The sequence below is a fragment of the Haliotis rufescens genome, unplaced genomic scaffold (genome assembly GCF_023055435.1).
Source record: "Haliotis rufescens isolate VD_foot unplaced genomic scaffold, xgHalRufe1.0.p SCAF_19, whole genome shotgun sequence".
In the NCBI taxonomy this organism is placed as follows: domain Eukaryota; kingdom Metazoa; phylum Mollusca; class Gastropoda; order Lepetellida; family Haliotidae; genus Haliotis; species Haliotis rufescens.
This window is the reverse complement of record NW_025963879.1, coordinates 11,730,365-11,757,679: the sequence shown is the minus strand read 5'-3', so window position 1 is coordinate 11,757,679 and position 27,315 is coordinate 11,730,365. Positions and strand designations below refer to the sequence as shown.

General features: G+C 42.3%; 1 protein-coding gene across 2 annotated transcripts; it reads left to right on the top strand.

Annotated features, from left to right (window-relative positions):
• Positions 1 to 45: 45 nt before the first annotated feature.
• Positions 46 to 27,315, top strand: LOC124138938 (phosphoethanolamine N-methyltransferase-like). Of its 2 annotated transcripts, none has more exons than XM_046505847.2 (11): positions 46 to 166; positions 6,578 to 6,752; positions 9,043 to 9,198; positions 15,252 to 15,388; positions 16,447 to 16,595; positions 17,235 to 17,423; positions 18,952 to 19,041; positions 20,241 to 20,459; positions 21,289 to 21,420; positions 22,559 to 22,675; positions 24,492 to 27,315. In XM_046505847.2, the coding sequence occupies exons 1-11, from the start codon at positions 151 to 153 to the stop codon at positions 24,600 to 24,602; spliced, it is 1,491 nt and encodes a 496-aa protein (XP_046361803.1). In that variant the 5' UTR covers positions 46 to 150; the 3' UTR covers positions 24,603 to 27,315. The 2 variants fall into 2 exon arrangements, with proteins under 2 accessions (XP_046361803.1, XP_046361804.1); XM_046505848.2 differs by lacking the exon at positions 46 to 166 and adding an exon at positions 2,295 to 2,375.

The following is a 27,315-nucleotide window of genomic DNA, read 5'->3' as shown; positions in this document are numbered from 1 at the left end:
ACCTTCACCTTTCGTATCGTCTGACACACACGTCCAGCTGGCATAAAAGGCCTGCTTCATATCCAGAATGTCATTAAAACACCATTTGAGTGAATATTTGTATTTAATTTATTTGGCGTCGAGAGATTTTGTTATAAAGAAAGAGAAAACATGTCAAGTAAAGTTGGTACGTACATGTTTTATTGATTTCTATTGATCAAATATTGTGTTATCACTCTCCTTTATGATATTAACTTCAAATCAGCTGAGCAGGCTCGCCAACCCACAGGTGCTAACAGAAACTCGTCAGTGTGATGTAACACGCGATGGAAAACTCGCTTGTTTGCATAACGGCTTGTCCGATTATATCTTTTTCAGAGAAAAGCACATGTACTTGATTTACTGGTGACGATAATAATAAAAATGTGATACCATATTCAGTATTTATTTCGCATTGGAGCAAAATCAAGCTGAAAATATACTAAGACAATACACACTTGTTTATTTTCGACAATGTACAGTAAACTGTCATAAATATAAATCTGACGTGATTAACAATCTGACGTGACTAACTGTTACCGACGTGACTAACTGTAACCGACGTGACTCTACTGCAGGTGACGCGATTAACTATCTGGTGGTGACTGTCTGATATATATATGGAGAGAGATGCTATATTCCCCCGTTCCCATATTGTCGGGTGAAATACCATTTTTGATTGATACTGTGGTTTTCAGATTAAGACATGTAAGCTCAGTGAGAAAATACATAATAAACACAACATTTTCAGTTTGTCCAGTAACATGAAATATATATGTTTATCACTTCTCGTAAACTGAAAAAGTGGCAAGGGGATACATTCAAACCCGGGTCCCCGCGGGGTAGGCTGTCATACAGACCCTGAAACAAATATATCCAACATCGCCCATGCAAGTCTAGATTACTGCAGTTTCTGAAAATGAAGAGTCTCCGGGCTCCTTTTTATTATATTTCATTAAGATAACTTAACAGCTGTTTTTTTTCTGTAAAATATTTTAATTTTAGAGCCGAGATGTTAGTCTACCACGGGGGTTACTATATGTTAAGCTAAACATATTATTTAACCTTTTTCAAGGCTAGCACTAATACGTTTAGATTAAAGAAGGTAATTGGAGGTCTGTAAATATTTCAGAGACGAGGTGAGGCAAGATGAGGTGAAATGACGTTTAACAGTGCGTTCAAGATTATTGCGCTTATAAGTGTAGCGACGTGAAAGCACGTGTGTGCGTGCGTGCGTGCGTCCGTGGCTTATGGTACTTGTCCGGACTAATGCCGATTTTATAGTGCTAGACCACCAGGTACCATGTCGCAGTTTACTATGGATACCACACTCATACTGACACCCAGCCGACCAGTCCTTGTTTTAGACCCTTAATGGGGGCACGAGTGGCCCAGTCGTCTAAGATGCCGCATTTCGCTGAGTAGAGTTGCTTCTCTTGGGCACGCCATGAAACCTATGATTGTGGGTTCGAATTCCGGATCGGCCCGATTATGTTTATAGGTTTGGCAGCAGCATACCCGTTCTCGTGGCTTTCAACAAAGTGATAATTTTAAACGTATATACGACTGAGACCCGCATCACCCCCCCCCCCCCCCCCCCCCCCCCCCCACCACCACACACACACACACACTTTAAGCTGACAGTCCTTGATATAACTCGAATATTGTTAAAAGCGGCTTGAAAGCTCACTTTATCCCCTGAATGCCGAGAGCTATGCATGTTCTGCCGGTTCTAGATCTATTGTGGTAGCTCACTGAAATTCCATGCCGCAGTTTGACATGGATACCACACTGAGACACAGTAAATAGACTCCGAGCCGACCAGTCCTTGTTTTATAACCTTATTCGCGAGCGCCAGACAGGGTAATAACAATAACCATCTTTAACTTTCTTTGGTGTCACGCGGGATCCGAACACCGACCTTCCGCTCTCCGGGAAGACATTCGATCCACCAGACCACGCAGGCTGTCAAATATCAGAGACGGTCATTATCTTGGTGAGAAGTCAAATATCGACGCATCGCGTATCTCAGAGCACCCCATGCCTTCCGAGTTAAAGAGGTTAAATGTATATATTCATTTAGGTTATTTAGGTATAGGTTATTATTAGTTACATCTTAACTCAAAACTATAATTACATAAAGTGTTTACCAAACCAAAACATTCTGATTCTTCAAATCACAAGTGGAATGTCAAGATAATCCACGCAGAACACCCGATGAGCGGAATTTTCCCCTTCAATAGTCCAAGGGGAATAACTCCAGTATACTACTTTGGCCATTGCCAGCGCTTGTGCGGCGGCCTCCATAGATAAGACGTATCCATCGACACGTACTCAAGACGATTGGGTCGCGTGAGGTAAGTTGATCTACGCGTTACTGTAAGATAAACTAGGCCAGACTCAGTCATGCTCAGCTGGATCGGCTGCAGAACGACCAGGGTACATTTGCAAAGTTGGACCACGATACCTGATAAGAAGATGCAATTTTTGTTTGTTATTTGAGTTGGTCACCACGATGGTGTCTTAATGTGAGTGAGTGGGGTTTAAAGCTGTATTCCAGGTTTAACAGCAGGTCGACACTGAGTGAATTTCTCTTATATCCCCGACCTTAAAGGGCGGAGATGTATAGTTATACTAAGGGATTCCGTCCGTCCGTCCGTCCGTCTGTTCTATCTTTCGAGGACATTTTTATGTGTGACCTATTAGATGCCAGATCTACTTGAAAACTACTGCATAGATTCTTGGTGAACAATTTTTATACCTGTAGCAGAGGTGCAGTGCGAAGTTTGATCTCAATATTTGGATTTTCTGAAAAAACCCAGCTTTTTTCATGTCTTTACTTAGAATTATATTACTGAACAATTTGTGCGACCTACAACTTGAAAACTACTGCATGGATTTTTTTCAGATTTAGGGAATAGTTTCCATACTAATATAAGACTTACAGGGCAAAGTTAAATTTGATATGTGTATTTTCTGAAATAAATATGATTTTTCTCATGTTTTGAACTTATATTATATATTTTTTTACTTCAACATTTGTGCGACCTATAATTCCAAAACTACTTCATGGATTCTTTTGCCTATAGGGTCACTCTCGATGTGGGATCGAAATGTACCCAGGGCACAAATCGATATTTTAAACTGTACCAAGACTTCAGTAACCATGTCGTTTTGTGCCAATTTACCCAATGATAATAAAGTTAATAAAATCATTTTCCCAGTTTGTGTATTGCCCCACATTGTACTGCCCATACTGAATTGTCCTGTGCTGTTTTGTCCTATATTGTATTGCCCCATACTGTATTGTCCCATAATGTATTGTCCCATACTGTATTGTACCACACTGTATTGCTCCACACTGTATTGCTCCACACTGTATTGTCCCATACTGTATTGCTCCACACTGTATTGCTCCACACTGTATTGTCCCATACTGTATTGCCCCACACTGTATTGCCCCACACTGTATTGCTCCACACTGTATTGCCCCACACTGTATTGCCCCACACTGTATTGTCCCATACTGTATTGCCCCACACTGTATTGCCCCTTACAGTATTGTCCCATACTGTATTGCCCCTTACTGTATTGTCCCATACTGTATTGCCCCACACTGTATTGTCCCATACTGTATTGCCCCACACTGTATTGCCCCACACTGTATTGCTCCTCCCTGTATTGCCCCATACTGTATTGCCCCTCACTGTATTGCCCCACACTGTATTGCCCCACACTGTATTGCTCCACACTGTATTGCCCCTCACTGTATTGCCCCACACTGTATTGCTCCTCACTGTTTTGCCCCTCACTGTTTTGCCCCTCACTGTTTTGCCCCTCACTGTTTTGCCCCACACTGTATTGCCCCACACTGTATTGCCCCACACTGTATTGCTCCACACTGTATTGCCCCACACTGTATTGCCCCACACTGTATTGCCCCTCACTGTATTGCCCCACACTGTATTGCCCCACACTGTATTGCCCCACACTGTATTGCTCCACACTGTATTGCCCGAAACTGTATTGTCCCACACTGTATTGCCCCACACTGTATTGCCCTGTATTGCCCCACACTGTATTGCCCCACACTGTATTGCCCCTCACTGTATTGCCCCACACTGTATTGCCCCACACTGTATTGCCCCACACTGTATTGCTCCACACTGTATTGCCCGAAACTGTATTGTCCCACACTGTATTGCCCCACACTGTATTGCCCCACACTGTATTGCTCCACACTGTATTGCCCCACACTGTATTGCTCCACACTGTATTGCCCCACACTGTATTGTCCCACACTGTATTGCCCCACACTGTATTGCCCCACACTGTATTGCTCCACACTGTATTGCTCCACAATGTAGTGCCCCACACTGTATTGCCCCACACTGTATTGCTCCACACTGTATTGCCCCACACTGTATTGCTCCACACTGTATTGCCCCACACTGTATTGCCCCTCACTGTATTGCCCCACACTGTATTGCCCTCACTGTATTGCTCCACACTGTATTGCTCCACACTGTATTGCCCCACACTGTATTGCTCCACACTGTATTGCTCCACACTGTATTGCTCCACACTGTATTGCCCCTCACTGTATTGCCCCACACTGTATTGCCCCACACTGTATTGCCCCACACTGTATTGTCCCACACTGTATTGCCCCACACTGTATTGCTCCACACTGTATTGCTCCACAATGTCGTGCCCCACACTGTATTGCCCCACACTGTATTGCTCCACACTGTGTTGCCCCACACTGTATTGCTCCACACTGTATTGCCCCACACTGTATTGCCCCTCACTGTATTGCCCCACACTGTATTGCCCTCACTGTATTGCTCCACACTGTATTGCTCCACACTGTATTGCCCCACACTGTATTGCTCCACACTGTATTGCTCCACACTGTATTGTCCCATACTGTATTGCTCCACACTGTATTGCTCCACACTGTATTGTCCCATACTGTATTGCCCCACACTGTATTGCCCCACACTGTATTGCTCCACACTGTATTGCCCCACACTGTATTGCCCCACACTGTATTGCTCCACACTGTATTGCCCCACACTGTATTGCTCCACACTGTATTGCTCCACACTGTATTGCCCCACACTGTATTGTCCCACACTGTATTGTCCCACACTGTATTGCCCCACACTGTATTGCTCCACACTGTATTGCCCACACTGTATTGCCCCACACTGTATTGCCCCATACTGTATTGCCCCACACTGTATTGCCCCACACTGTATTGCTCCACACTGTATTGCCCCACACTGTATTATCCCACACTGTATTGCTCCACACTGTATTGCCCCACACTGTATTGTCCCATACTGTATTGCTCCACACTGTATTGCTCCACACTGTATTGTCCCATACTGTATTGCCCCACACTGTATTGCTCCACACTGTATTGCTCCACACTGTATTGCCCCACACTGTATTGCACCACACTGTATTGTCCCATACTGTATTGCCCCACACTGTATTGCCCCTTACTGTATTGTCCCATACTGTATTGCCCCTTACTGTATTGTCCCATACTGTATTGCCCCACACTGTATTGCCCCTTACTGTATTGTCCCATACTGTATTGCCCCACACTGTATTGTCCCATACTGTATTGCCCCACACTGTATTGACCCACACTGTATTGCTCCTCCCTGTATTGCCCCATACTATATTGCCCCTCACTGTATTGCCCCACACTGTATTGCTCCTCACTGTTTTGCCCCTCACTGTTTTGCCCCACACTGTATTGCCTCACACTGTATTGCCCCACACTGTATTGCCCCTCACTGTATTGCCCCACACTGTATTGCCCCACACTGTATTGCCCCACACTGTATTGCTCCACACTGTATTGCTCCACACTGTATTGCCCCACACTGTATTGCCCCACACTGTATTGCTCCACACTGTATTGCCCCACACTGTATTGCTCCACACTGTATTATCCCACACTGTATTGCTCCACACTGTATTGCCCACACTGTATTGCCCCACACTGTATTATCCCACACTGTATTGCTCCACACTGTATTGCCCACACTGTATTGCCCCACACTGCAATGACATTATTTGACATGACATCAGCAAAAACTGGGTACTTGAGTCTGAGTTGTCTCTTACTTGAAACTCTTCATACTGGTTTTGATTCCCCACATAGATAGAATGTGTGAAGTGCATTTCTGGTGTCCCAAGACGTGATCTTACTGGAATATTGCTAAAATCAATGTAAAATAATATTCACTCACTTGAAAGGACTAAGTTATTATTTTAGGGAAGTCACTCCAAAATAGATAATCAAATCAAGTTCCATGGACCCAAATACAGAATTATTATTCCATTTTTAGGCCCATGAGAGTTATTACGTGTGGGCCTAAATATGGGAAGTCCCGGTACCACGAACATGCTTGTTGGGTTCAACCAAATGCATCATGTTATTTGTCTTGCACACAGTCCAACACAACTGTAATCCTGATGAAAGGAAGATAACCTCACTCACTTTGACATTCAAAAGTTTTGAAAATTTCACTTTCAGGTGTGAGAAGTGCAATGGCTGACTACTGGAAGGAACACTCGACATCGGCATCACTAAAAGAGATGATGTTGGACAATGATGCAGAGGAGTTGCACAAGGAGGAGATGCCGGAAATACTCTCCTACCTCCCAGAGTTCGATGGCAAAAGGGTGATAGAACTCGGAGCAGGCATAGGGTATGACTATATCAAATATTAATTCACAGATGTGACTCTATGAGTGTCATATGGGATGGCCCAGTGCTAGAATTTTCTAGGTGTGTTCCTGGATCTGCTGCTCAAGGTTAGAATCCAGGATTTGCCCCGATCATTTGTCCATCAGGCCCATATGTTGACAAACTGATTTTAGGTAGTGATGAACAGTAGACACAGAAGCACATGTAGTACCAGAGTGTAGACGGATTAAAATTACCCAAGCTTACCAATTTTAATCACCGCTCTATTCAGTACAGTCACTTCAGTTATACTGGCGTCTCTGATGATAATCCTAAGGCGTGTGTGTATTTTGAAGCCTTTACTGTCTCTACTCTGTTCATTGTCACTAAATTAAAACAATCAGTAGGTAATCCTTAAGCTTCCTTTACACTATACGAATTTTTGTTTCCATAATTTCTCCACTCTGTTCGATGTGTTAGTAAATCAATTGATTAATTCGTCTTTTTAAGGTTCTTCATTGTTTTTACTAACTAAACTTAACAAATAACAATATATATCAGTAGAAATCCTTAGCGTTTTGTTTCTATAATTTCTTTACTCTGCCTCTAGTCACAATTTAGTTTGCAGAGTTGTGTCCCTTTGGCACACCAGGGTTTGAATCACTTTTGGCCCGATTATGTTTCTAGGTTTGTCAGCATCATACCCGTGCTTGTAGGTTTCACCAAAGTGATAAACGTTTAAGACCTCCATCACTTCGGGCCTTCCTCCCACATTAAGTTGCTATGCCGTGATATGACTTGTAATACTGTTCAAAACGTCATCCAACATCAGTTTACTGTTCATTAACCTCATTGCAAGATGGCAGCTACACAAGTCCGAATTACTTTCCTTGAAAATGTATGCTGTGGGCGAAACATGTGTTTTGGCTACAAGTATGGAGATGGAGAAAACAAGACCTACTGCAAGTGTGTCTAGTCACTTTGTAGTGCTTATATATTTAAGAAATAAATGACTCGTGGTCGTGGTTTATTGTACAGTAAAACACTGCTACCTTGAGTGGTTTATTCTCCCTGCAGTGTTTTATTGTATGATAAACAGCGACCAGAAGTTGTTTATTTCATATATGAGATATCAGTATTATGTACAGCCTCTTTAAGGGTGTTAATAAAATGTACAGACTTAAAAAATATTTATCTGTATTTAAATAATGATGATCCCTCAATAGATTCTGTCCTCGGCAATGTGGGACAAGACCATGTTTTTAACTGAGGGGTTAACTTTGGTATTTCCCACATATTCTCACAATTTGCATGTCGATTATCTGTATCTTTTCTCCCAATACCGATTATCATATCTCTCCCAATTTTGGATGTGATCGTTTGGCCATTGCATTTATCTATGCTGCCAAGCTACATCTATGGGGAACAACACACTAGACACTTCCCCCTAAAAAATAACATCCAATTTACATCATCAAGTTGCGAGCGCATGTTCGAATCTTCGCAAATGGCATAATGATAGAACAAGGTTTTATCATGAAATAAACCATGCTTTGTTCTTCATGGTTCTTTGTGTTTTATCGTTAGCTACACAAGTGACAAATGTCTACAATTTGCTTTTCTGGACTCTAAGCTGACACATATACTGCTCAAAACATATTAAAGAACATCCACGACTGGAAGGCTGTGTGTTGCAATAGCCATTACAGGTTAGGAAAAAATTGGTGTTCTTTAACTTCTTTTGAGTAGTACATATAACTGAAATAATGTAGAAAGCATGCAGCGTTAAACCCAAATCACTCACTAACTTGAGGTATATATGGATGAGGCTCTAGAAATCTGAGGAAGCACTTTGTGTCAAAGAAATAAATGATAACTGATAACGGATGTTTTCCTCTTCATTCTCATGCTTAAAGGTGTCCTTTGTCTTTGGTAGTTTCCACTTCTTTCTCAAGTAAAGTCCTGTGAGTGACTACATTGTTGATGTGTTTTACCCTTGTTGATAGAAAGGTCTTGATACACATTATGATGCATCAGTCTAGACACATGCCACTTTAGGCAGGGCTTCACAAATAGGGAGGTTTTCAGACTCATGGCAAATTTGAAATATCAGTCTACTTGTTTTTTTATCATGTTTTCTTTGTTAGATTGAAACAAATATTTGCAGATACATGAAACTTTGTGCATGAGTTATGTAATGGTGGCAGTGCAGCAAATGTTTTGTCGGAACATTACTGTTTCAGCATCATTGTCTTGGCTACCTGAAACAAATATATTTGCCCATAAGTCATGCATGTCAATTTGTTTTTCAGGAGATTTACAAGTGTTTTTGCTGAGTCAGCCTCAAATGTTGTAGCTGTTGATTTCGTGCAGGACTTTATCAATAAGAACAAAGTTGCCAACAGTTGCTATGGTAACGTGGAGTTCCAGTGTGCTGATGTCACCCGTCTACAGAGAGACAGTAACAGGCAAGGATCTACTTTCTCAAACAATTTATATACTTTCTGTTTATTAATGAATTAGAAAGTTAGAGACAGTAAGAAGATTGTTAAATGCTTGAATAGTGAAACCATACTTGTGTTTCTTAACATTGATGTGATCTTGTGACTGCATCTAGTCACTGGTGTGTTCCTGTGACTGCATCTAGTCACTGGTGTGTTCCTGTGACTGCATCTGGTCACTGGTGTGTTGCTGTGACTGCATCTAGTCACTGGTGTGTTCCTGTGACTGCATCTGGTCACTGGTGTGTTGCTGTGACTGCATCTAGTCACTGGTGTGTTCCTGTGACTGCATCTAGTCACTGGTGTGTTCCTGTGACTGCATCTGGTCACTGGTGTGTTGCTGTGACTGCATCTAGTCACTGGTGTGTTCCTGTGACTGCATCTGGTCACTGGTGTGTTGCTGTGACTGCATCTAGTCACTGGTGTGTTGCTGTGACTACATCTGGTCAATGGTGTGTTGCTGTGACTACATCTGGTCACTGGTGTGTTGCTGTGACTACATCTAGTCACTGGTGTGTTGCTGTGACTACATCTGGTCACTGGTGTGTTCCTGTGACTACATCTGGTCACCGGTGTGTTCCTGTGACTACATCTAGTCACTGGTGTGTTGCTGTGACTACATCTAGTCACTGGTGTGTTCCTGTGACTACATCTGGTCGCTGGTGTGTTCCTGTGACTACATCTAGTCACCGGTGTGTTGCTGTGACTACATCTGGTCAATGGTGTGTTGCTGTGACTACATCTGGTCGCTGGTGTGTTCCTGTGACTACATCTAGTCACTGGTGTGTTGCTGTGACTACATCTAGTCACCGGTGTGTTGCTGTGACTACATCTAGTCACTGGTGTGTTGCTGTGACTACATCTAGTCACTGGTGTGTTCCTGTGACTACATCTGGTCACCGGTGTGTTGCTGTGACTACATCTAGTCACTGGTGTGTTCCTGTGACTACATCTGGTCACCGGTGTGTTGCTGTGACTACATCTAGTCACTGGTGTGTTGCTGTGACTGCATCTACTCACTGGTGTGTTGCTGTGACTACATCTAGTCACTGGTGTGTTGCTGTGACTACATCTGGTCACTGGTGTGTTCCTGTGACTACATCTAGTCACTGGTGTGTTGCTGTGACTACATCTAGTCACTGGTGTGTTCCTGTGACTACATCTGGTCACTGGTGTGTTCCTGTGAGTGCATCTGGTCACCGGTGTGTTGCTGTGACTACATCTAGTCACTGGTGTGTTGCTGTGACTACATCTGGTCACTGGTGTGTTGCTGTGACTACATCTAGTCACTGGTGTGTTGCTGTGACTACATCTGGTCACCGGTGTGTTCCTGTGACTACATCTAGTCACTGGGGTGTTGCTGTGACTACATCTAGTCACTGGTGTGTTGCTGTGACTACATCTGGTCACTGGTGTGTTCCTGTCACTACATCTAGTCACTGGTGTGTTCCTGTGACTACATCTAGTCACTGGTGTGTTGCTGTGACTGCATCTAGTCACCGGTGTGTTGCTGTGACTACGTCTAGTCACTGGTGTGTTGCTGTGACTGCATCTAGTCACTGGTGTGTTCCTGTGACTACATCTGGTCACTGGTGTGTTCCTGTGAGTGCATCTGGTCACCGGTGTGTTGCTGTGACTACATCTAGTCACTGGTGTGTTGCTGTGACTACATCTAGTCACTGGTGTGTTGCTGTGACTACATCTAGTCACTGGTGTGTTGCTGTGACTACATCTGGTCACCGGTGTGTTCCTGTGACTACATCTAGTCACTGGGGTGTTGCTGTGACTACATCTAGTCACTGGTGTGTTGCTGTGACTACATCTGGTCACTGGTGTGTTCCTGTGACTACATCTGGTCACCGGTGTGTTGCTATGACTACATCTGGTCACTGGTGTGTTCCTGTGAGTGCATCTAGTCACCAGTGTGTTCCTGTGACTATATCTAGTCACCAGTGTGTTCCTGTGAGTGCATCTAGTCACTGGTGTGTTGCTGTGACTGCTCTTGTCACCGGTGTGTTGCTGTGACTGCATCTAGTCACTGGTGTGTTCCTGTGACTACATCTGGTCACTGGTGTGTTGCTGTGACTACATCTAGTCACTGGTGTGTTGCTGTGACTATATCTAGTCACCAGTGTGTTCCTGTGACTACATCTGGTCACTCGTGTGTTGCTGTGACTGCTCTTGTCACCGGTGTGTTGCTGTGACTACATCTGGTCACCGGTGTGTTCCTGTGACTACATCTGGTCACCGGTGTGTTGCTGTGAGTACATCTAGTCACTGGTGTGTTCCTGTGACTACATCTGGTCACTGGTGTGTTGCTGTGACTACATCTGGTCACCGGTGTGTTCCTGTGACTACATCTGGTCACCGGTGTGTTGCTGTGACTACATCTAGTCACTGGTGTGTTCCTGTGACTACATCTAGTCACTGGTGTGTTCCTGTGACTACATCTAGTCACTGGTGTGTTGCTGTGACTACATCTGGTCAATGGTGTGTTGCTGTGACTGCATCTAGTCACCGGTGTGTTGCTGTGAGTGCATCTAGTCAATGGTGTGTTGCTGTGAGTGCATCTGGTCACCGGTGTGTCGCTGTGACTACATCTAGTCACTGGTGTGTTCCTGTGACTACATCTAGTCACTGGTGTGTTCCTGTGACTACATCTGGTCACCGGTGTGTACCTGTGACTACATCTAGTCACTGGTGTGTTCCTGTGACTGCATCTAGTCACTGGTGTGTTCCTGTGACTGCATCTGGTCACTGGTGTGTTGCTGTGACTGCATCTAGTCACTGGTGTGTTCCTGTGACTGCATCTGGTCACTGGTGTGTTGCTGTGACTGCATCTAGTCACTGGTGTGTTGCTGTGACTACATCTGGTCAATGGTGTGTTGCTGTGACTACATCTGGTCACTGGTGTGTTGCTGTGACTACATCTAGTCACTGGTGTGTTGCTGTGACTACATCTGGTCACTGGTGTGTTCCTGTGACTACATCTGGTCACCGGTGTGTTCCTGTGACTACATCTAGTCACTGGTGTGTTGCTGTGACTACATCTAGTCACTGGTGTGTTCCTGTGACTACATCTGGTCGCTGGTGTGTTCCTGTGACTACATCTAGTCACTGGTGTGTTGCTGTGACTACATCTGGTCAATGGTGTGTTGCTGTGACTACATCTGGTCGCTGGTGTGTTCCTGTGACTACATCTAGTCACTGGTGTGTTGCTGTGACTACATCTAGTCACCGGTGTGTTGCTGTGACTACATCTAGTCACTGGTGTGTTGCTGTGACTACATCTAGTCACTGGTGTGTTCCTGTGACTACATCTGGTCACCGGTGTGTTGCTGTGACTACATCTAGTCACTGGGGTGTTGCTGTGACTACATCTAGTCACTGGTGTGTTGCTGTGACTACATCTGGTCACTGGTGTGTTCCTGTCACTACATCTAGTCACTGGTGTGTTCCTGTGACTACATCTAGTCACTGGTGTGTTGCTGTGACTGCATCTAGTCACCGGTGTGTTGCTGTGACTACGTCTAGTCACTGGTGTGTTGCTGTGACTGCATCTAGTCACTGGTGTGTTCCTGTGACTACATCTGGTCACTGGTGTGTTCCTGTGAGTGCATCTGGTCACCGGTGTGTTGCTGTGACTACATCTAGTCACTGGTGTGTTGCTGTGACTACATCTAGTCACTGGTGTGTTGCTGTGACTACATCTAGTCACTGGTGTGTTGCTGTGACTACATCTGGTCACCGGTGTGTTCCTGTGACTACATCTAGTCACTGGGGTGTTGCTGTGACTACATCTAGTCACTGGTGTGTTGCTGTGACTACATCTGGTCACTGGTGTGTTCCTGTGACTACATCTGGTCACCGGTGTGTTGCTATGACTACATCTGGTCACTGGTGTGTTCCTGTGACTACATCTAGTCACTGGTGTGTTGCTGTGACTACATCTAGTCACTGGTGTGTTGCTGTGACTACATCTGGTCACTGGTGTGTTCCTGTGACTACATCTAGTCACTGGTGTGTTGCTGTGACTACATCTAGTCACTGGTGTGTTCCTGTGACTACATCTGGTCAATGGTGTGTTCCTGTGAGTGCATCTGGTCACCGGTGTGTTGCTGTGACTACATCTAGTCACTGGTGTGTTGCTGTGACTACATCTGGTCACTGGTGTGTTGCTGTGACTACATCTAGTCACTGGTGTGTTGCTGTGACTACATCTGGTCACCGGTGTGTTCCTGTGACTACATCTAGTCACTGGGGTGTTGCTGTGACTACATCTAGTCACTGGTGTGTTGCTGTGACTACATCTGGTCACTGGTGTGTTCCTGTCACTACATCTAGTCACTGGTGTGTTCCTGTGACTACATCTAGTCACTGGTGTGTTGCTGTGACTGCATCTAGTCACCGGTGTGTTGCTGTGACTACGTCTAGTCACTGGTGTGTTGCTGTGACTGCATCTAGTCACTGGTGTGTTCCTGTGACTACATCTGGTCACTGGTGTGTTCCTGTGAGTGCATCTGGTCACCGGTGTGTTGCTGTGACTACATCTAGTCACTGGTGTGTTGCTGTGACTACATCTAGTCACTGGTGTGTTGCTGTGACTACATCTAGTCACTGGTGTGTTGCTGTGACTACATCTGGTCACCGGTGTGTTCCTGTGACTACATCTAGTCACTGGGGTGTTGCTGTGACTACATCTAGTCACTGGTGTGTTGCTGTGACTACATCTGGTCACTGGTGTGTTCCTGTGACTACATCTGGTCACCGGTGTGTTGCTATGACTACATCTGGTCACTGGTGTGTTCCTGTGAGTGCATCTAGTCACCAGTGTGTTCCTGTGACTATATCTAGTCACCAGTGTGTTCCTGTGAGTGCATCTAGTCACTGGTGTGTTGCTGTGACTGCTCTTGTCACCGGTGTGTTGCTGTGACTGCATCTAGTCACTGGTGTGTTCCTGTGACTACATCTGGTCACCGGTGTGTTGCTGTGACTACATCTAGTCACTGGTGTGTTGCTGTGACTATATCTAGTCACCAGTGTGTTCCTGTGACTACATCTGGTCACTCGTGTGTTGCTGTGACTGCTCTTGTCACCGGTGTGTTGCTGTGACTACATCTGGTCACCGGTGTGTTCCTGTGACTACATCTGGTCACCGGTGTGTTGCTGTGAGTACATCTAGTCACTGGTGTGTTCCTGTGACTACATCTGGTCACTGGTGTGTTGCTGTGACTACATCTGGTCACCGGTGTGTTCCTGTGACTACATCTGGTCACCGGTGTGTTGCTGTGACTACATCTAGTCACTGGTGTGTTCCTGTGACTACATCTAGTCACTGGTGTGTTCCTGTGACTACATCTAGTCACTGGTGTGTTGCTGTGACTACATCTGGTCAATGGTGTGTTGCTGTGACTGCATCTAGTCACCGGTGTGTTGCTGTGAGTGCATCTAGTCAATGGTGTGTTGCTGTGAGTGCATCTGGTCACCGGTGTGTCGCTGTGACTACATCTAGTCACTGGTGTGTTCCTGTGACTACATCTAGTCACTGGTGTGTTCCTGTGACTACATCTGGTCACCGGTGTGTACCTGTGACTACATCTAGTCACTGGTGTGTTCCTGTGACTACATCTGGTCACCGGTGTGTTGCTGTGACTACATCTGGTCACCGGTGTGTTCCTGTGACTACATCTAGTCACTGGTGTGTTCCTGTGACTACATCTGGTCACCGGTGTGTACCTGTGACTACATCTGGTCACTGGTGTGTTCCTGTGACTACATCTAGTCACTGGTGTGTTCCTGTGACTACATCAAGTCACTGGTGTGTTGCTGTGACTACATCTGGTCAATGGTGTGTTGCTGTGACTACATCTGGTCACTGGTGTGTTCCTGTGACTACATCTAGTCACCGGTGTGTTCCGGTGACTACATCTAGTCACTGGTGTGTTGCTGTGACTGCATCTAGTCACCGGTGTGTTGCTGTGACTGCATCTAGTCACTCGTGTGTTCTGTTCCTGTTGCAGTGCTGACATTGTGTTCTCCAACTGGTTGTTGATGTATCTGTCGGACACGGAGGTGCAGGAACTGCTACATAAGCTGCTGGAATGGCTGGACGATGATGGCTACCTGTTCATCAGAGAGTCTTGCTTTCATGCTTCAGGTAGGTTTAGTGTCATCAGGTCATCATTTGGGCCACTATGTAGTGCCAAATCCATCATCATGAACATAATATTTGTTCAACTCGAAATTCATGCAACAGTGTCTCAAGTAAGGTACAGTAAACTATGGTCATGACAAACTCAAGATACCACTAATTTTGATTTGTTTTAACCGTCGTTTGTTATAAGCCTATGTAAGGCATATATACAGCAAATGGACGTGACCAAGAAAAAGTGTGTTATATCCGTCAGTTTGTTATGAGCATTTTTGTTTCCTTACCACTCAAGAAGATTTACTTTAGATCAATAAAACCTGGTATGTTGTCATAATAGGGTAGGCCCAAGATCACAGGTCAAAGTCAGAGTTAGATCACAATTTCTTGCAATGGAAATGAGTTTATCAAACTGGAGTTGATATTGATAAACTGGAAGTACATAAAACTTACTTATTAAGGTAGCTAGAGACATAGGACTTTCAGTTTCACAGCTGTCTTGCATTGGACATGTGTTTCTCAAACTGGAGTGTAACTGGAAGTGCATATTACTTTTCTTATTAAGGTGGTTAGAGGCCTGTGGCGTTCTGTCTAATGACAAGTGATATTATTCCACCGGAAGTGGTTATGTCTTTCTTATTAAGGTGGTTAGAGGCCTGTGGTGTTCTGTCTAATGACAAGTGATATTATTCCACCGGAAGTGGTTATGTCTTTCTTATTAAGGTGGTTAGAGGCCTGTGACGTTCTGTCTAATGACAAGTGATATTATAATTGTACTGCTTTGGCTCTCAGACCTGAAATGATGTCAATAGACTGGAAGTGATGTCATTCGAGTGGCACAGCCTTTAGGTTTCTGATTGTATTCGTTAGAGTTGAGATCCTTAAGTTTGATATGATGTGATGTATTTTACCATATGGTATCAAACTGGAAATGTGAAGTGGTCTGTTATAATTTCTAAGGCATTCTACAACATGGCACCGGTGAAGGTGCTGTAATGGTGTTTTGAGCTGCTTATATACTTTGCTGACTCAATTTGGAGATAACTTTTCATTTTGTGACATGACAGGTAACAAGCCACGTACAAACAATCCCACCCACTACCGAGATCCCCAGATGTATGATGCCTTTGCCGCCTCCACCGTGGTCCCTTGTGGGGAGAGTCAGTCCTACGGCTTGGATCTCGTGTTTTCAAAGGCGGTAGCCACATATATTAAAGTAGGTATCTCGTAACTTTTAACATGACTTTAAACTGAAATAATTCAGAACTAAAACAGAGTTTGATAATAATTAACTTTAAAATGTCACCATTTATACTCCTTTTACTTTCTGTGAAGGTGAAAAATATTTTATACTTCTGTGCCCAGAGGTGGAGGACTAGTTGATCGTTGTGTGTGTGTTGTGTCTGCAGCACTGTAAGATGAGCTAGTGTCTGTGTTGTGTCTGCGGCAATGTAAGATGAGCTAGTGTCTGTGTTGTGTCTGCAGTACTGTAAGATGAGCTAGTGTCTGTGTTATGTCTGCAGCACTGTAAGATGAGCTAGTGTCTGTGTTGTGTCTGCAACACTGTAAGATGGGATACAAAGTGTCTGTGTTGTGTCTGCAGCACTGTAAGATGAGACACAAAGTGTCCGTGTTGTGTCTGCAGCACTGTAAGATGAGATGCAAAGTGTCTGTGTTGTGTCTGCAGCACTGTAAGATGAGATACAAAGTGTCCGTGTTGTGTCTGCAGCACTGTAAGATGAGATGCAAAGTGTCTGTGTTGTGTCTGCAGCACTGTAAGATGAGATACAAAGTGTCCGTGTTGTGTCTGCAGCACTGTAAGATGAGATGCAAAGTGTCTGTGTTGTGTCTGCAGCGTAAAGGTAACGGGAACCAGGTGGTGTGGTTGTGGCAGAAGGTGAAGCGGGACGTGTCTGCCAACCAGGGCTTCCAGACCTTCCAGGAGTTCCTCGACTCTCAGCAGTACTCCATCAACGGCATCCTCCGTTATGAGAAGATATTTGGCCGGACATTTATCAGTACTGGTGGACTTGCAACGACAAAAGTAGGCATCACTTTTCACTTTTTATGTTCCTGTTCCCTTCCCAGTTGATAACAATTAAACAGTACCAGCAAAGTCACAGTTTATCATGTACGTCAATCAGTTAATGAATCTTCCAGAAAAAAATTCTCATAAGGACGAGAATTTATGGATGTCAACTTCTTGTCCTCATGTGTATCACTTCTAAATGCCATTCAAAGACTTAACAATGTCTCAATTTAACACAGGACACTAATTTCAATGTCTAAACCTAGGCTGAAAGTGGACAACAAATAGTAGAGTATAGTCATTCTGTAGAGAGTGTATGTTGTCTCCATTCTAATACAATAAATGTCTGGCCCATTCACTATCAAAGCTCCATTAGGGATGTGACACCCCCATCTCCTATCAGCAGCTTCCCTTACTCTTTCTGGGGCATGGTTGGCCCAGTCATCTGAGGTGCTGCAATTTGCTGTGTGGAGTTGTGTCCCTTAGGCGTGCAAGAAACCTATGACCGTTGGCTTGAATCAGGGATCACCCTGATTACATGTCTAGGTTTGTCCATACCATACCCATACCTATGGGTTACACCACGTAGTAAATATCTAAGACCTGCAGCATTTCAAGCTTTCCTCCCACATCAAGCTGACAGGGATGTGATATAACTGGAATACTGTTAAAAGCAGCATGATACCAAACTCACTCACTCACTCATAATATACCTTGCCATAAGTAGGAAATCCACAACTACTCAAAATGAGAGTCTGACATAAATCAGAATGTTGGGTTGTAAAGGTTACACCTTAGGTACAGAGCTCCAATAATCAATAACTATCAATTTGTATCCCCTGACACAAAGTGGGGCGGGGGATTTAGGAACGGAGTCCATCCATTCTCCTTTCCGTCTTTCAGTCTTTCCTTCCATCTGTTCACTTTTCAAACTTTCAAATTTTCTCAAAAACTATTTAAGTTACAGAAATGAAATTTTGCACAGTGAAGTTTACACTGTCATGATCATAAATGAGTTCGAAAATAGGTGTCTTAAATTTATTTTTTAAGAGTTTTGGCCCTTGATCCATGTTATTTTACTTCGTGCATGGTGTGTACAATGGGAACAAGTTTCTTGAAACTACTGAAGTTAGCTTATCTAAGAGATACTAGTCAACACTGAGTTCAAGAATTGGTGCCATAAATTATTTTTTCCAGAGAAGGGGCCTTTTGTGTGTATTAATTTCACATTTAATCAGTTTTTTGTGATGATGTAAAGCAACCCAAGAGCCTATCTCTTCTTAAGGCTTTACGGGACTCTTTTTTTATAGTTTATATTCACTACTATATGGACAAACAAAATTCTAATGTGCACCATGGCAGGGGATGGTGATAACGCTGTTTTCTTGTTGGTTCTGGGGACCATTGAAATATCGAGGTATCCATGTATGGAGACAGTTAAACTAATGCTGATATTAGACCACAGTATCAATAAAGACTCTGTGAGACTGTAAAGTAACATCTTCGTGGACCTTTATAACTGTTATACTGATTCCCTTTGCAGCTGTTTGTAGACATGTTGAACCTGACCGAGGGTGCTTATGTACTGGATGTTGGCTGTGGAATTGGTGGCAGTGCTTTCTACATGGCCAAGGTAGGTGGGCCTTCTCTCAGACAGTGACACCTTGTTCGTTTATGTATACCTTATTTGACGGGAATCACAACTTTTGGGGAGATTACTGAACGGGATGTTCATATGCTGTTTGTTTGTTCCTGTGAGACAATCACCCTGAAGATGGGACCTTCTTGATTAATGTGGTTTCACTGGACTGTAAAGAAAGGTCACATCCTCCACCTTCAGCAGATTTAGTAGACTCTATTGTTTCAATGACTAACCTACAAACCCACAAATTATCATGCCAAATAGATTATAATTAGGTGCAATTCTCTTTTTCAATTATATCATTACCCACCTAAACTCATTCTTCGGTAAGTAGTTTGTGATGTATATCAAGATTCTTTGTAAGCTTAAGTGCTTTAAAGAACTTGGCACATCCAGAAACACTTGCAACCAACTTCTCCGCGCTGTCATTGCGAGTTGCTACAGTCGATGCATGGACGTTTCAAGTACTCCTAGTAACCAGTGATAAGACTCTTATGGGTTATTGGTTTATCAGCTGACACTAGAATAAAGAAAGAAAGAAAGAAAGAAAGAAAGAAAGAAAGAAAGAAGAAAAAGAAAGATAAGCACTATTTTTATTTTTACTCCATGGATTGCAAACCTATGTGTCAGTCACTCTGATCTAAGGGCGTGAATGATGTCTATAAATATTTGTATGACCGTTGTGAAATAAGAACTTTGCATATGATAGTTTGATAAATCAATCTTTGCATACTTACAGATGTGAATTAATTCTAGAATACAGAATCTATGATGAGTATCTAGTGTATTGTCATACAGTATGAAAGCATTCCCCAACTGTGCCAGGACTGGCTGTTCGTCAGTTGACGAACCGGATTTAGATTTTGTTTCGCAATTTTGATTGGACTATGCAAAGATTCATTACTCCAGTCAAAATGTATTTCTATAATAACAGTCTAGTTCGGCAAGGGTTGAAACTGGTCAGTTAACTCTCTTGCCTCGGGAAGATGGGTTTTACAACGCTTTTAGCAATATTACAGAAATATTGTGGCGGGGGACCCCAGAAGGGCTTCACACATCGTGCCCATGTGGAGAAATGAACCCGGGTCTTCAGTGTTATGAGCGAACACTTTAACCACTAGGCTACCCCACTGCCCTTGTTGGGAGAGTGTTTAATGTTGCTTATCTCCTGGCTGTATTGGTAATTCCAGGAGTTTGGGTCACGGGTTGTTGCCATGGATCTGTCAGCCAACATGATCAAGCTGGGGATCCAGAGAGCAGCGGAGGGAGGTGTAGATCCGGACCAAGTCACCTTTGAGATTGCTGATGTCACAAAACGATCCTACCGCCCTGAGTCCTTCGACATCATCTACAGCAGGGACACCATCCTCCACATTGCCGACAAACTAGCACTCTTCAAGAGGTTCTATGTAAGTTTGAAATATCACATAAGCTGCCTTTAGTAGTCATGATGGGTGGTTGATGTCCATCCTTGTACTTAGTTTCATATTCCTAGTATATCAGCTGTTCAACTGATTTTTCCATCAACCTTTCTATCCAACTTACAGCATGTGTGGAATGAAACTGCATGTTAGGTCCTGAGGGACATACATGCACACATTTCTGTATATCTACTAAGAGAGTTGTAGCAGGACGTGGAGTCATCCCACAGATGACATCCTTACCTTGTCAGCTTGCTGACGGGGTTAACCTCTTTGGTCATGTGGACAAGGCGTCTGACCTCTGATTAGAAGGTCCATGGTTCGAATCCCATCACAGGACTCGGACATTTTATGGCCGCTACATTGGCGCCCAACGTGGGGCTGAGCATATTCATATTAAATTTCAGCAAAATAAGTCTCAGTACCCTACTATGCGTCCCTTCTGTTGATGGGGAAGTATGTAGCAGGGCGTGGAGTCATCCCACAGATGACATCCTCACCTTGTCAGCTTGCTGACAGGGTTAACACCTTTGGTCATGTGGACAAGGCCGCTACAGAGTAGCACACTAACATGTAGAAATTGAGAGACTTTTGTATGGATAGACAATTATCCATATTAAATAAACTATTTAAAAAAGGTTAAATACTATAAATAATACTTTAAAAAAGTTTTATACAGAACAATTTGTTTGATGTTGCAGGAGATGAAGCAAATAAAGTATGAGTTAAATTTCCTTCATTAATATGTACAGGATGAGAATATCAGCATGGACTGTTCTAGAAAACAATTAACGCTGGTGTTGTCAATATTCTGTAGAAATGGCTGAAACCAGGTGGGAAGATCTTGATCTCCGACTACTGCTGCAGCGCCGAGGAGCACTCTGACGTCTTCAAGTCATACGTCAAACAGAGGGGCTACATCTTGTACAGTCCTGCACAGTATGGGAAGGTGTGCCTCCATGTGTATTTTGTTGTGCTCCTTACTGATTTACAAATCATTAAAACATTGAAAACGAACACTGTAAAATGAAGGTTATGGTCACCCTTTACCAATTTGATGCTTAGGAGAAGACAATACAGACAGACCTTTATTAGAGGTAGGGTTCCAGAGAGGTAGACACTGTTGGTCAAATCCACAAGTCCGCAGATCATTTTGGAATAGTGGCTTATGTAAGATAACTAGATGTTGCAGAAATCAACTTGTCTCACTTGATTTTTTCATTAGTCTTGGACCAACAGACAAGTGGCCATGTTTGTCGCTGGTTACAGTGCTAGGACAAGGCAGAATATTTGATTGTCACCTAAGCCTTAAGCCTGAGGAAGACTGTATGTGTCTTTGCTTATATACTCTTAAACAAATGTATGAGATCATGAAATATAAATGTTAATTCCAAGTATCAGACCAAACATATATGTTGACAACAAACATCCCATGCAAGAGCGTTTATGTCTGTAAAAGTTAACACAAAAACACCTCCTACAGTTCATGATAGTTTGCACATGCTGCACGCGGTAGCCACACACATGTGTAGGGTGTCATTCCTGATTTTAACTCTTTCAAGGAAAGTCAATGGATCTCTCTGGACCATTTTTTCTGTCAATGTTATTGATTCTGTTCATTTTTTGTGTATCAATAGGAATGTGGCGTGTGCAACATGTTTAATATTTGTGTCCAACCTCGTGTCCAAGAATTATATTACTTATAGAGCAATGTGCATTCACGTGTGTGTCTGTGTGTGGCTGCTTGTACTAGTCCGGAGTTATGCCAATTTTATAGTGCTAGCACACTGAGATACCACGCCACAGTTTAACATAAATAGCCCGCTCAGACACAGTATGCTGACTCCGAGCCGACCAGTCCTTGTGTTATGCGGAGTGCCAGGCAGGGTAACAACAAGTACCATCTCATAACATCTTTTGGTATGGCATTCTGCCTATACATTGAGATTGTTGCAATCTTGCAATCAGTCACTGGTTTGTCTAGTCAATGCTAGATTATTTACAGGCCACCGTGCCTACAAGGGCATTAGTCATGAAGATGATGAAGTGGAAGTATCCCCCTACCTATATACTGTATTTGTCTTCAGTTGCTGGAACAGGCTGGCTTTGTTGATGTGAGAGCGGAGGACAAGACTGATCTGTTCACAGAGGTTCTTAAGGCAGAGCTGGCTCGCACTGAGCAAATCAAGGATGTCTTCATTAAGGTTGGTGAAACTGATTTTTATTAATAATAGTGTTCTGACAGAATTACTTTAAGCATTTGTGTAAGTATTGGACAAATATTAGGGACTTCATTTTTTATGTACTTCCTCTGTGTCCCTGGGGAATTATTCTAACATATTATTCGATGACACTGAAGATCAAGGTCACTCATTATGAACTAGGCATGAAAAAGTCTGTATACGTGATGTCAGTATATTTTTGTGGGGAATTTAATGAAACTAGGCACATGACCTCTAAAAGTGGGTCTCAACAGAATCAGCTTTTGGATGATCTCTGTAAGATGTGAAGGTCACTGGAAGTCAAATTGTAGCTTTTGTTTTTTGAAACTTCAAATAAATTCATGAAACACCAATCATTAATGATATACTCAAAGTAACTGACTCAATACCATATATCAAGGTTGTGTCAAATGTCAAGGTTGTGTCAAATGTCAAAGTTGTGTCATATATCAAGGTTGTGTCATATGTCAAGGTTGTGTCATATATCAAGGTTGTTTGAGGATGGTAATGTGAAAGAATTATGTCTCTCCCCTAAAGGGAGGGGAGACATTGTTTTTGGCTTGGTTCCCGTTGGTGTTGGTATCAGCGTCAGTGTTCCAATCCTATTCTGAGCCATATCTTGAAAACCATTCAATGTTTTTTAACGAAACTTGGCATATGCATTGCTCATCAGCTTAACTGGTGCCTTTTGCTATTTTGAAATTTGGCTAAATTTGATTTTGTTACTTTTCCATGGAAACAATTTGGAATTAGTATCGAACAACTCTAGGCTTTGTTTCCGAGTCATAACTCTCAAACTAATGAATATTTTTGCATGAAACTATACATGTGCAATGACCACTTGCTCAACTTTCACCTTTTCATACTTTTGAATTTATATTTTTTTAAATTTCTTGTATTTTCCATGGACACAATTTAGAAAGTATTTTTTTCTGAGCATAAGGGTACATCTACTTGCACAATTCCATCATCCGAACGGCAGTTACAAGTTCAGTAGTCTCATCTGCCACAAAGAGACAACATAGCATCAACTGTAATGCTGTTTCAGTAATTCATTAATCAGAATCTGTATAAGTACCTTTTGCCATTATTGTATTTTGGATTTGCAAACACATTTAAGTAACAATTTGAACTGATATGTCAAAAAAGGAAGGGTAGACATAAAAACACATTCTAGCTCTCTGTTAATATGCAGTGAAACACCTTTAATCCAGACAATACCATTCTCATTGAAAATTCTAGATTAAGGAACCATTGTTTCTTTGTAATGTTCTTGGTGTTATGTATTCATCCAAAAGTGGTGTTCCATGAGGTTTCCATAATCAGGGGATTTATTACCCATAGGGTTAGAAATAACTGAGTTCATAAAAATTGTATGTGCACTTGTGCAAATATCACTTCTCATGCACCTGTGTATTGTTTCCGTCATTCGAACGGCATAGTTGATGTCATTCACATCTTATTGTGACGTAAGGTTTGAATGACATCACACTAGAAATGTCATTCATAGCTGTTGGTGTGATTCGACAAATTGTGGTTTTCTGGGACAGCGGTGGTGATCAGTACATTTTTCTAAAGGGGACCTCAAAAGGATCAAGACATAACGGGTAATAAAGAAATTACTACACTCACATGTGTGTCATACTTTTTTTAACAAAACTTGTGTAAGAATTCATGTATTACCTTCGCTCTCGCTCAGGAAATACAAGAATTCTGACACTCATAAAATCAGTATGACACACATGCTCACATAATTATCTCTGGATATGACTTAATTTTTCTTGCTGTGATTTTGCAGGAGTTCAGCCAGAAGGACTATGATGACATCGTGTCTGGCTGGAAGGACAAGCTGTTCCGTGTGGGGTTGGGGGACCAGAGATGGGGGCTCTTCTATGCTGTGAAGCCATGAAAAATTGTGTGAATCTCAAAATCTGACTTGTCTCGCTTTGTGAGAGGACATCATGACTTTTCATGCAATGATGCAACTGTGATAATCATCCTTTCCTGGTGAATCGGGAAGAAAACTGTGATTCTGTTTACCTCACTGTGGGCGTATGTTTCACGCCATCATCACTATATTTGATCATATTACAGGTCTGGGTAATTGTCATAAATTAGATGGCTAATTATAAAGAAAGGAATGGTGAAGTTGGACCTGTCATGAAAATAGAATGAAAATATGTTTCTGTGACATATACACATGAGTATTAATTAAGCAACACCCACGTTTTCGGATATGTGCTTCATTATCAATGACTATTGGTTGTTGGAAACACGAGTAGTGAACTGACACTCAAAAGACCTGGCACTACCATCACACATGTAATGAAGCTGACACTAGCAATTTTATTGGCGTTATGAGAAGTCTAAGCACATTCATTTCAACATCACTGAAAAGTATCTGTACCCAGCCCTCACAACGAATCGGACTGTCACATGATGCAGTGAAAAATGATGACTGCCAACCTAGGAATCACCACTGACTCTGTAATCAGTATCTGGTGTAGGCAGCCCTCTCACGGCTGACATTCGCAAGGCTTCTCTTGATGCGGCTGATCAGATATCGGATTTTCAACATAGGGATCCTCTGCCATTCCTGGTGCAGTGCTTGGTTTTAGACTGGAGGGTCTCAACTGTCATTTGGTGGCCAAGGTAATCCAAAACGTATTCAGTTCAAATCAGGCTTTGTTATTATTTTTCGGAATTGGATTGTGAATTAGGTGGTGCTTAATTACTGCTCATATGTGTATATAAATGGTATATTGAGTTATCAAACTGATGACTGAAAAGAGTCACAATTATCTACTGCCTGATTGACACTTTGTGTCAAATGTGTCTCGTCTTGCTGACTCATGTTTGAAATCCACATCTTTGTGCAGTGCCATGGTTGATCAGATAGCCTCACTTGCAAGAATGGAATGACTGATTGTCGCTGGGCTTGTGTTCCAGATCAGGCCTTTGTTTGCCATTTGCTTGTAATTAATGTGAATAAGGTACTTCAGTGAAGTTCTTTGATGTCTCAGTTCATGTTAAATCTCACATCAAATTAAATTGAGATGATCAATGCTACAGTTATTCCTTTGATTCACAGCTTTTATCTCTTGTATTAAAAATGTAAATGTATCATGAAAAATATGGGTTTGGGTTTGGGTAGGGTTACAAAAAAGTGCTATTTTGTTTACTGAAGGTAATGATGTCAGGTGACATACCAGTGCTATGGGTGCTATATTCACTGATCATGATCAATTATTCATGATCCCAAACATTTTTTGTTCAGTATGTATTTTTATGTACAACAGTGTTGTGTAACACAAGGTTATGACAAGATGGCACTTATATGTCAAGTAATATCTTAACCATATGATCTTTCTGCACAAGGCATTTTTACAGTATGTTCAGAAAATTGGAAACAAAACCAGTCACACAAAAGTAGGAATTAGCTGATGATGATTATATGTACATTGATGTAGAGAAATGTATATATTCTAGGTGTCCTTGGTTTTACAGATTTTTACAAAAATATAGTATTTTAGTGCCAAATATTTTTTCCTGTATTTTTTCTGTAAAAGTAACAATTGATGAAGGATATACAAAGTAACTGTTTGTAAAGATAAAGAAACATATTGTCCTTTTGCTAAGTACTTACTCAGTATATTCCAATGTAGAGGTGACACGTGACCCCACATACGTTACAGTTATTAGTTTTCATGTAATATGGGTTATATGGCTTTCAACACAATAAATATCTTAACTCTTGGATCATTTATGTAGTGGAATGTACATGTTCTAGATATGTTTGGTTTTAAAGATTTTTGACAAAATGTGATATTTTAGTGCCAAACATTTGTTCCTGTACTTTTCTGTATAAGTGCAAATTGATGAAGTCAATTGATAAAAAACTTACATTAGCCTGATAACCATTCAACAAATTATATTTTTAATACCATGGTAACATAGCTTGTCAAGGACGTCTACCTCTTGTTAACCAACGAATGACTGTACTACGCACAATTCTATATACTGGTGGCTAACTCCTTTATATAAAAGGTTTCTGCATACCTATATGTTATACCATATGTCCTATAGGCAGTTGTGATAAGTCAATTCATGTTGTTGAGAGCACAGTTGGACGTACAGTTTACTGCTGTTCCCAATCTTCATCCTCATCACCGTCACATCTTTTTCTTGTTTCATTCATCCACTGATAGATCATGAAGCACGTTACTAATTTGACACTTCTTCAGGAGGAAATGGCAATACATTCAAATACCGCTTGAAATGGACATATTCGGTTAAACCGAAGCAATTATATTTCCTTTTTAAAGGATTAATCTATAATACATGTTTAAAAATAAGTGTTTTTCATTGTTTAAGGGGCATTTGGGTAGATTTTGTCTATGAATATTTATCAAGTTGTAACATCTTCTTTTAAAATTCTATGGAGGTTAAGAATGTGTTTGTGGCCTCAATTTTGCATCACAAAATATTTCCAGAATCACACGAGGTTATGGAACAGCACTAAGAAGCCCTGTGACTGTTAACCAGTTTGTAGCTATGTTAATAACTGGCCCATGTTATTGTCCCTTGTGTAGGGTGTTTAATAAAACATTTATTTATGTGTA

Coding starts and splice junctions, on each gene's coding strand:
- LOC124138938 (XM_046505847.2), top strand. Junction 15,389..16,446: donor GTCTTGCTTTCATGCTTCAG/GTAGGTTTAGTG, acceptor GTGACATGACAG/GTAACAAGCCACGTACAAAC. Junction 22,676..24,491: donor TCAAGGATGTCTTCATTAAG/GTTGGTGAAACT, acceptor GTGATTTTGCAG/GAGTTCAGCCAGAAGGACTA.